Source organism: Pogona vitticeps, chromosome 1, assembly GCF_051106095.1.
Source record: "Pogona vitticeps strain Pit_001003342236 chromosome 1, PviZW2.1, whole genome shotgun sequence".
In the NCBI taxonomy this organism is placed as follows: Eukaryota; Metazoa; Chordata; class Lepidosauria; order Squamata; family Agamidae; genus Pogona; species Pogona vitticeps.
In genome coordinates this window covers 111,988,986-112,001,499 of record NC_135783.1, presented here as the reverse complement: position 1 = coordinate 112,001,499, position 12,514 = coordinate 111,988,986, and the positions used below count along the sequence as shown (strand labels likewise).

The 12,514-nt window shown below is 45.8% G+C and overlaps 1 protein-coding gene and 1 non-coding gene across 2 annotated transcripts in view; one reads left to right on the top strand and one right to left on the bottom strand.

Moving 5' to 3' along the window:
• BCKDHB (branched chain keto acid dehydrogenase E1 subunit beta) overlaps positions 1-5,984 on the top strand; it is a 76,804-nt gene extending 70,820 nt beyond the window's left edge. Inside the window, exons 10-11 of the mRNA XM_020797138.3 lie at positions 587-735; positions 4,428-5,984. Of these exons, the coding sequence (XP_020652797.1) occupies positions 587-727 (141 nt within the window). The 3' untranslated portion in view covers positions 728-735; positions 4,428-5,984. The remainder of the gene's footprint in view (positions 1-586; positions 736-4,427) is intronic.
• LOC140703331 (U1 spliceosomal RNA) lies at positions 5,956-6,119 on the bottom strand. The gene has a single exon (XR_012082770.2). It is a non-coding gene; the product is annotated as a U1 spliceosomal RNA (small nuclear RNA).
• Positions 6,120-12,514: the final 6,395 nt, after the last annotated feature.

The following is a 12,514-nucleotide window of genomic DNA, read 5'->3' as shown; positions in this document are numbered from 1 at the left end:
AAATCAATCTTTGTTCATTCTGTTGCAATACCTTAGTATATGGCTCTTGCTTATATGTGCTGACATGTTTACTTCTGTTTTATTTGCTTTGTTCTTTTGCATAAGAAATATAAATATTTATTCCTATGAAGGGGCAGTTCGTTATGCTAAGGAAAACATGCAGGAATAAGATGGTGAGAATTCTCTTGCGGGGTCAGATCCAAACTCAGTCTATTCCCGCATTCTTTCTCCAACAGAAGTTATCCAGATGTTCTTAGGAAGCTCACAATAAGCACAGCAATATGGCAGTAACTGCCTTCTTTCTCTTTGTATCTGAGAATCAGGGGAAAAATTGCTTTTGAATACACAAGTTCCATTTTTAGATATGTGGACTAATAGTCGCTGACAGATTCATTTTTTATGGAGTGGCTCTAAAAAGGCTGTTTAAGGTAATGGCCACCACTGAATTTTGAGGCACTGAATATCTTCACTTAATTGTGCATTTGAAATTCCAGGACAGTCAGCTCTGCATAGCTCAGCAAGTATTAAAATGTGGCTTTGGAACTGTTGATATTACTCATTTTCTTTCTTTTCTTTTTATTAACAGGAGGAATGTTTCTTGAATCTAGAAGCTCCTATTTCAAGAGTATGTGGTTATGACACCCCATTTCCTCACATATTTGAGCCATTCTATATCCCAGACAAGTGGAAATGTTATGATGCACTTCGGAAAATGATTAATTATTGATTATGCAGGTAAGGAAAACAAATTATCTGGAAGCAAGCCTAAAATATGTTATTTGAAATTTATAGCATTTTGGATTGTATACAATTGTTTAACAGCTGTACTCATATACTTTCAAGAGAGTATGTTTCACTGAATGAAGCAGAAATTGCTTTTTAGGAAACCGGGCCAAAACGAAGAGAAAAATAAAAAATAAAGACAAGAATGTTGTGGCACCTTAAAGGCTAACTGCTGTACAGTGGTGCCTCGCATTACGATGTTAATTCGTTCCAGCGAAATCACTGTAGAACGAAAACATCGTAAAGCGATTTTAAAAAGCCCGTAGAAACGCATTAAAAACTGATTAATGTGTTCCTGTGGGCTTGAAACTCACCGTCCAGCGAAGATCTTCCATAGCGCGGCCATTTTCGCTGCCCGTGCAGCAAGGAATCCGTCTCAAAAAACAGCGGGCAGCCATTTTTTTTTACCCGGCAGCCATTTTGAAACCGCCAATCAGCTGTGCAAAAATCGTCGTTTTGCAATAATTGGTTAGCAAAGCAGGGAACCGATAATCACAAAGCGAAAAAAACCCATAGGAAACATCATTTTGCGATCGCTTTTGAAATTACAAAAACTTTGTCGTTATGCGATTTTGTCGTAAATTGAAGCGCTTGTCTTGCGAGGCACCACTGTATTTTAATGTGACCTGGTCTGAGGAAGTGGACTTGTCCACAAAAGCTCACATTAAAATATAGCAGCAGTTTTTGAAGAACTAGCCATGTTACTCTGTGCTGGCATATCAGTCCAAAATAAAATAAAAATGAAGGATAATAGAGACAAAAACATTATGGCACCTTAAAGGCTAACTGCTATATTTTAATGTGAACTTTCATGGACAAGTCCACTTCCTCAGAATCCTGTGACAATGTTTTTGTCTGTTTTTAATTTTTTTTTCTTTTGCTTTGTCCTGATTAAAATATAGCAGTTAGCAGAGATGGGGACTTGAGTCGTGGGATTCACTGTCAAGTCTGACTTAAGTCACACCAGTGACTCGACTCACACTGGACTTGTTTTTTCCTTCCCCCCCCCCAAATGATTCAGACTCGAGACTTGGAACCCACCCACCCATCCCTTTCCTCTGAGGGAAAAAGCTTGTTTTCAATAGCAACTGGGACTTGGGAATTGGACCCAAATATTTGTCCGCATCCCTGGTAATTAGTCTTTAAGGTGCCACAGTATTTTTGTCTTCTGGATTTTTTCTTTTTCTTTTCTTTTTCTTTTTGTCTGGTCAGTTGCAACACAGCTACCTCTTCTAAAAGTACAGCTTTGTAGGAAAGATACTTAGAACATTGCAGTTTATGCAAAATAAAAAGACTTGCCTTAATTTCATATCATAACTGCGTGTGAGTTTGTGTATGTGTATACAAGTAGGAAAACAGTTTTGAAAGACGTTTTGATTCTTGAATCAGAGTCTGAATTGTTAATTTATTAGTCTTGGAAATAGTCTTGACCCCAGAGAGTGCCTTATCCTCTCAGTTCTCTTGTCAACAACTCCAGCTGTTTACCTATGTGGGGGATTTGTGGCCCTCCAGATTATGCTGGACGGCAGTTCCCACTGGTCCCAGCCAGATGGCAAGAAGCTGGGTATGCTGGGAGCTATGTTTCAATAGGGAGATGGGGAAAATGTTTTTGAAAGTAATTTCTTTGAGAATTTCTGACCAAAATCCTTATGGAATTGCAGCGTATCATATATGGGCATATTTTATTGTGAGTGCAGGCCCCACTTTGCTTCTTGTTTCTTATAGTTTCCAAGATATATTTGAGTAATAGTTCGAGGAGAATTGGCACTTAAAGGCAGCCTTTTCAGATGTTTTCATAGTCTGACAAGCTCACATTACGCTTATATAGCAAGATATATAGGTTTAAATAATATGAAAGTAGGTGCGATATTGCATTACACCAAAATATATTATAGTAAGAAAGCCACCAGTGCTGGAGAAGTCTTGGGGGTATGAAAAGGTTCCAATTATTATGATATAAATGTCTATAGCTTTGACAAAAATATTAGTGCTGGAAGTTGGAGGAAGGTAACAGAATTGAGAAAGTTCTAAGAGTTTATTTTTTTCCTTTGTAACAGTGGATAGAATTGTATTGGTTGCTTAGGCCAGTGTAGGTGCAGTGGGATAAATCGTTGGTTCTGTTTCTTGTTGTGCACTTAGCACTACCAATAGGATTCTGCCCAATGTTTTTTGTTACTGAATGTTTGCTAACTGTATGCGTAGACATCCTTTGAACAAGAAAATATTCTCGCTTGTCCATATCTAATTTTGGCCAATGTCACTATGAGGGATCTGTTTCTTGTTTCAAAATATTTTATGGTTGGGATCCTCTGATACTCACATAAGGTTTGTGTAACTTCTTGTGGTTGATTTGATGAGATCCTGGGGCACATCTTGGTTGTATAGTTGGGTGCATAACCAGAGACAAGATCAAGACATTCTCTGGCATCTTGTCACTAAGCTACAATTAAACACAACAAGTTACAAAAACATTATATGAACACCAGTAGGATTCTGGCCTGCATCTTTACATTTGTACACCACCCCATAAAATGAAGTTCTCTGAGTGGCTTATACTAAACAAGATTAATTGAAATATAAAAACCAAATAATGAAATCCTAAAATAAAAAAACAATACAAAAACAAAAAGAAACCCATAGTACCCCAAATTTAAGAAGGTGAACCTAACTACTATAGGCTTTCTTGATTCAGTACAATTGTATACATTCAGTTGTATCAGTAGTTTGTGTCTTAATTATTTAGTTAGCTGTTTAGCCCAGCCCACCCTAGGTCTTGGAAATGTGGAAGACTTAATTTAAAATTACATAGTAATGGCTTAGTAAAAGCAGAGCAAGCGAAAGAGCTTCTCGTACTGTTGTAAGCTGGTCCTTGGCTTCCAAACATAACTGCAACTGAAAAGGTGTTACAGTGTTCCCAGAATATGCCCAGACGTTTGTGAGAATCTGGAGCACAGAGAATTTGGCACTTGTGGGACAATGCTAAGAATGTTTGATGCAAGGACCGCTTTACCAGTGACATTTTTTGACATGAAGGCAAGAGGAAAGCCCTATTTGAGCAGATGTCTCATTTATATTACATGGATCCCATCTTAGTGAGTATGAGGATCAGTACTACATGAGACATCCTCACTTTCCTCATGGATGTGTCCATAAAAATAGATTAATGTTTACAGCCTGTTTCTGGGCACTTAGCAGGAGGGTAACTGCCATTTAAAGTTAGCGTGCCTACTTACGACCAGACAAATCGATTAAATATAGCAGAAAGCTTGATAAGATGACATTCTTCATACAGTTTCTCCATCTCTGTGTGCGTATGGAGTGTTCATTATGTATGTAAAGAGCTTTATGGTAAAGTTAGTGTCTTTACATTGGAGCAGACCTCCCTGCAGAGGAACTTCAAATTGAGGGGTTTTTTTTAAAGAGAATCACTTCAAGTTTAATTTAAATGCATATTTGTATTCTGTGAGGTAAATAGGTTTTTATGTACTGCTGTATCAAATATGAAATACAAAGGTAAGTCCTACAGTACTCAGTAATCCTTGTAACACATCTACCAGGGTAATGGAATCTAAATGCTGAAAGATATACAGATTAAAACTATGCAGAAATAATGTATAATATGTTCTGTTTCTGTTTTTACAAAGGAGAGAAGAACAAGAGAAAGATGCTGTTGCTATCTACAGAATTCCTAGAATTCCTTATGTTTGTAGAGAAGAACTAAATGAGATAATTTTCCTAACTGTAGTTTTCACAGTATCTTAGCTGTCCATCAAAAACTCAGAATTTCTGTTAGCTACAGAATCAAGAATGAGGCTGTTAAATATTTTACCATGTAAATTAAGGCCAAAATCTTGTTGCTTCATAATGCTGGAAGAAGGGAAATGTCATAACTTGCTGTGGTAAATTGCTGTTAATTAACCAGACCCCACTTTATAGGGCACCCATTAAGTGGTTTGGCCCATGACTAGGAAGAGAATTTAGCCTGTCTCAAGATTGGTTTCCATTTCTTGCCTTAATTGATACATCTGTTTACAGTTATTCAGTTATTTTACAGTATACAATCTGTATATTAACACAAAACTGGCTGTGATTGTTCACTTTGATATTATTAAGGTGCTACTGTGTCATCATATTCATAAAATAATACTTTTTTTAAAAAAGTTGAGTATTCTTAAATTGAAATTATAAGAGAACCTGCTGTTTCTTTTGTAACAAATACTAAAAAGAAACATGGTACTCAAATAGGTTGCTGTATGAAATTTGAATTAAATGGCTGAGGGAATAGTAAAACTAATGAAGACAGTCATATATTACAAATGTAATTGGTATGTACAGGTGCCTGGAAATATTGTCTCATCCCCTTTTTGTGCATGCATGTTCTATTGGCAGTGCTTGTTAGAGAAGTAAATTTCAGAAATACAAATGAAATTTCCTTCCAAATGGGGAAAGTTTAGATTTTTTTCATTGTTTTCTGATAGAGAGCCTCTGAAGCCCTATAATTTCAGCTTCCCCAAAGAGAGCAAATTGGGAATTTGATGAGAGAACACACTGACCTTGCACATAAGTCTAAGCTAAAAATCCAGCCATAATAAGGGAGGATACATGCTATCAACATGCATTCAGGTCTACTCTTTCCTTTGCATACTTGCTCAAAGATTTGGGACATAGCAATAGCTTTGCATCATATGAACCCAAAAGTAAAGTGGTGCCTCGCAAGACAATTTTAATTTGTTCCACGGAAATCGCTGTCATGCGAAAACATTGTCTTGCAAAATGCGGTTCCCCATAGGAATGCATTGAAATCTATTTAATGCATTCCAGTGGGGGGAAAAAATCACTCTCTTGCGAAAATCGTCCATAGAAAACATTGTCTTGCAAAACACAGTTCTCCATAGGAATGCATTGAAATCTACCATATTGAGGAAAAGCAGTCCCCTCACCTTTGGAAATGCAGTGGGTCTTAGACGGCCTCTTTCTCCAGCAGCAAAGAAAGAAGGTGAAAGGAGTCAAAGCAGCCCCATGGCTCCTGATCGTGGTGACTCCTTTTGCCCAGATCCTTTGCCACTGGAGAGAAAAAGAGGGAGAATGCAATACAAAACATCACCGGGACTTGCTGCCTTTGCAATAGGTATTGATGGGGGGGGGGGAGAGATGAAAAGGAGTCTAGAAAGACCAGGGAAAGCCCAAATGCAATCTCCCATTACCACAAATTATGCAGTTGAGTTCCCTACATTTGGGGAAATCACAGGGATCAGCACACCTGAAGTACAATGGATGAGCCTCACCCTGGGAAAACCACTTTCATGACCATGGTATTTCCCCTGCAAGGTATGAGTTGGAGTGGCCCTTGCACCTCCTGCCCCCTTCTGTGCCCTGCCCCCCAAGGCATGGTGGCCACCTGGCTGCACCTCCCGCTCAGAACAGGGCTGCACAGCCCCAGTCCTGCCAAAGGCCAAGAGAGCTCAGTGTTTTGGGGTGCCCCACGGGACACCGATCAGGGGCTGGGTGTTCCTCCCACAATCCTCTACTGCACAGGTATTAAATATGAACCTGAGAGCCTGAGCCCAGCGACCCTCGGCGCCCAGCCTCCGTGCTCAACCGCGAGGCAAGTAACCGCACTGGGGGCACAGATCCGCCTCGACCTGTCCAGGAGCCGCCCATGTCGAAGGCGCATCCAGCCCAGTTGTCACGCTTGGCTCGCCTCTATGCCCCTTCATAGTCCTCTCCTGGGCAGGGGCCCCCTGAGCCTGGAAGCTCCTCATTTCCTCTCCCCAATGTCGGGTCCGCGCAGTGCCCTGCAGGCCTGGTGCCGCTGCCAATGCGAGGGCTACTCCGGCATGGAGGCCCGAGACCTCCGAAGGCAAAAAGGCAGGGGGAAAGGGTGGGAAATTCACATTTCCAGCCCTTTCACCCTGTCTTTTTGTCTTTGGAGGTCTGCAAGGGCTCCCTCCAATGTCGAGGGAAAGCCCTTTGATACCTCCTGGGGGTCTGTGATGGCTTGAAAAAAAAAATAAAACACCAAAAAAAATAAAACACTGCAAGTCCCACCTGGGACTGCAAAAAACCAAAACCAAAAACAAACCAATTGAAAAGTAAACATTGGAGCAAGTCCCATGCTGGGACTGCAGAAAAAACAAACAAACAAACAAAACAAAACACCCCAAAAACAAAACAGCACAGAAACATAAGCCCAAACCTACTCTCCAAAACCCACCCAGATCAACTAAAACACAGTGAGAATTGGTACTCACTGTGTTTTAGTGGACAGAGTGATGGAGTAGGACCTCGGAGACCAGAGTTTGAATCCTCACATGGGCATGGAAACCTACTGGTTGGTGTGGGTGTAAGTTGTAAAACTACTCCTTAAATATCTCACCTTGAAGGTCCCATTAGGATTGTTGTAAGTCGGTCTCAACTTGACAGCATGTAAGTAACAAAGCTTCAGAAGAACTGTGGTATGTATAAGCCATTCTTCATCGTGGTCTTCTGTGAATGCACACAAAGGGTTAATACCAGCGCCAGCGTTGGGCCTCTCGGAACATTTTCTAGCTGCAAGAGAAAAGTAACAATGTTTAGGACTACCCCTACTGCGCACGCCCAGCCTAACCGTCCCTCAGTTCCATTTTTCCGCCTAGCGGTTTGGAGCCTCTCGTCTTAGCTGCGTTTATTGCGATCTATCTGATTTTTGGCTTTTGACCTAAGCTTCGCTCACGGACTACCCTAGCGCTTTTTCCCTTCAACTTGACGACTCGGTGTATTTTTTTGGCTTTACTCGGACTGATTTCGGACTGCTCTGCCTTATCCTTGGACTTGTCGTTTCGGTTTGCTTACTGCCCTATGTCCCCTTCCGGGCCGTTCAGCAGGTGTGTGGTGTGCGACCGCAAGATTCCCCACCAGGACGGCCACGATACTTGCCTGTATTGTTTGGGGGAATCACACAATCCCAAAACTTGCCCACACTGCAAAGCCTTCACTAAGGCCGCTCTTAAGGCTCGCCAACAGCGCCTTAAACTTCATCTGTGGGAGTCAACGCTGTCTTCCACGGCGCCCTCGGAGGGGGAAATGGCTTCCACTTCTCGAGCAGCTCCTGTTCAGTCGGTCGTCTCTAAAGTTTCCAAAATGTCGAAGAAATCCGCGTCGTCGAAATCGGCCGCTCCTGCTTCGAATCCCGAGCCTCCGGCTCCGAAAACTAAGCCGTCGAAGTCATCCAAAGCGAAGGCGGCCGCCCAGCTTAAAATGACATCCATTCGGCTTTCTCCGAGTTCAGGTTCCATTCCATCACCGATTCTCGAGGAGTTGTCGAGACGCTTCGAGGCCTCGTCCGAGGCACCTGCTCCTCCTCCGGTTCGACGTACTGAGGTCGTGCCGCCATCGGGAATGTCTTCCCCGACGCCGAGCCAGTTAGTTGGTGTCACTACTGGTCTCGCTTCCGCCCCACATAGCCCTTTTCCTGCGGGCCAGGGGTCGCCTCCCGTGTCGATCTCGTCCGTGCACTCGGACTCGAGATCTCCTCGAGAGAAGGTACCTCGATCTCCTGTGCGTTCCAGGTCGAAATCTCCTCGAGGCAAGCGTGCTCGCACGGAGAAGCATCGCTCCCCGAGTCGGTCCCCTTCCTCCGGCCGCTCGAGGTCGAAGTCTCCTCGACGGAAACGGTCGAAGAAGAGACATCGAGCTTCCACTCAGTCCGACTCTTCCCATCGTTCGGACTCGAAATCCTCTAAGCGCAAACGCTCTAAGAAGAAGCGCCGCTCCCATCGACGTCGTAGCAAGCATCGACATCGTTCCTCTTCTTCTTGCTCGGCGGCTTCAGACCACGCTAAGCGTCGTAAGCGCCATCGACGTCGACGCGACCGTTCGAGGTCTCTTTCTTCGTCTTCGACGTCCGCATCTCGAGACCGGTACCGCAAAAAGATCCGGTACATCTACTTGTCCTCTTCCTCGGAGTCGAACCGACCTCGACGTCGACGCCGAGCTATTCGAGCCGGGGAACGACCTCCCACGATACCCGTTGCCCCTCCACCGCAACCGGTTCCTTCCACCTCGGCGCCGACTGCGGTTCCAATTCGACCCCCGACAGCGCCGGTCGGCATCGAGAAACCCCCTCCAAAAAAGAAGAGGGATGTCTTCTCCTCTGATCCAGATGAGGTGTCCACGGAGCAGTCTTCTGACTCCGATCAGGAACAACCCCCACCCATGCCACCGCACGATTTACCCCCGGGTGATCTGGTGCTTTCAGATACAGGTGATCCTCACGCCCCTTCTCCGTCTGAGGATTTTTCTTCCTATTCTCAGATGATGTCCAGACTTGCCAAGACTTTGAAACTGGACCTGAATCTCCCTTCGCCTCCGGGTGAGGACTTGTTCTTCGGGGACATCAAGAAGGACAGTACCGCTCCCCCCAGTATAGCCTTTGTACCTGTGGTTATGGAGGCCGTTAAAGAATTCTGGGCTCAGCCTGCGACTACACCTAATGTCCCTCGTCGCACAGAGCACTTTTACAAGATTCATGGGGCTGATACTCACTTTTTACTCAAGCACCCCATTCCAAACTCACTCATTGTGGAAACAAGCTGTTCAAGGCCGTCGGCCAAGGCCCACGTTACTCCGGTTGACAAGGAGGGTAAGAAGCTGGAAATCATTGGGAGGAAAATCTACTCCCTTGTCACCTTGCTACTTCGGATCATAAACTATCAGACTGTTCTAGGGGCTTATCACAAACAACTATGGCTCAAGCTTTTGCCAGGACTAAAAATGATACCTGAAGACACCCGCCAAGCTTTCCTTAACTCATACGAGGAAGCTCAGACGGTATCCAAGTATGAACGCCTTTCCATCAGACATGCAGCAGAGGTCTCTGCCAGAGTTCTCATGTCTGCCATCTCTATCCGGCGCCACGCTTGGCTCCGTTCTGCAGACATAATGGAGGACGTCAAGTCAAAGGTTGAGAGCCTCGCCTTCGACGCTACCGGGCTGTTCAACGAAAAGACTGACTCCCATTTAGAGGACCTTCACAAGGCTAAGAGGACTGCCAAGTCCTATTCTGTTCAGACTCAATCTAGACAGCGACGCCCCCAATGGCGTAAATCTTATGGACAGTAGCAATCTTCTCAACAGTACCGTCCTTACAAACACCTACCTCAGCAGCGCTCTGGCCAGTCCTCTTCTTCTGTCCAGGGCTATCAGGGATACCGGCCTCGTCCACCCCATCGTCGCCAACCCTTTAAGCCACCTGGCAGGAAACAAAAACAGTATCTTTGACTTTCGGCCCCCCCATTTTCACCCATTCGCCGCCTACCACCCGTCTTCAACCGTTTCTTCACAATTGGTCTATCATCACAACCGACACTTGGGCTCTAAAAATTATTCAGCACGGTTACCAGCTGGAGTTTATAAGATCTCCTCCGCTGGGTTTCATAAATCATTCTCCCTTCGACTCCTCGCTAGAGGAAGAAATATCATCTCTTTTGGAAAAAGATGCCATCTCTACAGTACCACCCCGCGACATACAATGCGGGTTTTACTCCCGCTACTTCGCTGTCTCAAAAAGCGGAGGAGGCATAAGGCCCATCCTCGATCTAAGACTCCTAAACACTTACCTGCGACCCAGACGTTTTCGGATGCTCACCTTAGAGTCCATCATGCACCTGCTGAAAAAGAACAACTGGTTCGTCCTCATAGATCTAAAGGACGCATACTTTCACGTCACTATCCACCCCGACCATCGCAAGTTCCTTCGGTTCATCTTTCAGGACACAATCTACGAATTCCAGGCCCTGCCATTCGGTCTGTCCACAGCTCCCCGGACCTTCACCAAGGTCATGGCTCCAGTGGCAGCTTACCTTCGTCTCAGGGGCATTCACGTTTACCCTTACCTGGACGATTGGCTCGTAGTCTCCACCTCACGAAGGCAATCCCTGAAAGACACAAAATTCATCCTGTATCTCCTCTCCAATCTCGGTCTCACTGTCAACAAACAGAAGTCTCAGCTCACTCCCTCCAAAACAGTTCAATACATAGGGGTCTGTTTGGACGCTGTAAAAGGTCGAGTCTTTCTCCCCCCAGAGAGGATACACAAGATTCAACGAGCCATCAGGAAATTTTTTCCCAGTGCTCGGGTGACAGCCCATCACGCCCAACACCTCCTCGGCCTGATGTCTTCTACAACACCGGCGCTCGCTCACGCTCGCCTCAAACTCCGGTCGCTCCAATCATGGTTCCTCACCCTTTTCGACCCTATGATGGACAGCCAAAGGAAGCGCCTTTGTGTCACCCCGGAGCTCACCAGACAGCTCCAGTGGTGGATGTACACACCCCATCTCACGGTTGGCCGGCCCTTTCGTCCACTCCGTCTCACCGTTCAAGTCACAACGGACGCCATTCCGTCCGGCTGGGGGGCGCACTGCGGGCGTCACACCATTCACGCCCTCTGGACACCACAGGAAGCCATGTTCCACATCAATCACCTGGAACTGCTGGCAGTTATCAAGGCCTTCAGGTCCTTCCTTCCTCTGCTGCGCGGCCGCGGAGTTCAGCTGGTGACGGACAACACTACCACAATGCACTATGTCAACAAGCAGGGCGGAACCCGCTCTCATTCACTCCTGTATCTCTCCATCCTCCTTTGGGAATGGTGTTACCGTCATCATATCTACCCAGTGGCCATCCATGTAGCCACAGAGGACAACACAGTTGCGGACACTCTGAGCAGGCTTCAACATCAGACACACGAATGGGAGTTGAACCCTCTGGTCTTCCAGGACCTTTGCCGCCAATGGGGGACCCCAGTGCTGGACTTGTTCGCATCCCCTCACAACGCAAAATGCTCCCGGTATGCGTCCCGGGCAGGTCTCGGTCGCCACTCGCTCGGCGACGCATTCATGATCCCATGGAACCAGGGTCTCTTGTACATATTTCCACCGATTCCGTTGATACAGAGATCCCTGATCAAACTCCGACGTTCAATGACTCCGGCCATTTTCATTGCACCTTTTTGGCCTCGCCAAGTGTGGTTCCCCACTCTAGTCAGCATGGCTGTGGACTCAGTAACCCTTCCGTTGTGGCCGGACCTGCTGACCCAGGAAGCAGGCAAAGTCCTTCACCCCGACCTCGACACGCTCCATCTGACGGCGTGGAGGATCGTCCAGAAATTCAGGAGGTCTTGACCAACGCCATTAAGCCCTCCACGTCTCGCTTGTATGCCTACAAGTGGAAAAGCTTTCTGAAATTTACCCAGCAGAGGGATCTCGCCTCCTCCCCTGTGTCTCTTTCTACGCTTCTGCAGTATCTCCGTTACCTGTTCGATTTCCACCTGTCTATCTCTACTATCAAGGTGTACCTGGCTGCGGTTGTCTTCTTCCAGCCCAGAGCTTCTCCCTCTTCCCGTTTTTTCTCCCACCCCACTGTCAGGATGTTTTTGAGGGGTCTCTCTAACCTCCGACCTCCCGTTCGTCCTCCACTCCCTCAGTGGTCCCTACACTTGGTTCTGCATGCCCTATCCAGACCCCCATTTGAACCCATGGCTACCTGTGACCTCAAGATGCTTTCTTTAAAAACGCTATTCCTAGTGGCTATCACCTCTGCCCGTCGAGCTAGCGAGTTGGCAGCTCTCCGTCATGACCAACCTTTTCTCCAATTCTTTAAGGACAAGGTTATGCTTTACCTGGACGTCTCTTTTCTTCCGAAGGTGGTCTCCGACTTCCACGTCAATCAGCCACTTATTCTGCCAACTTTG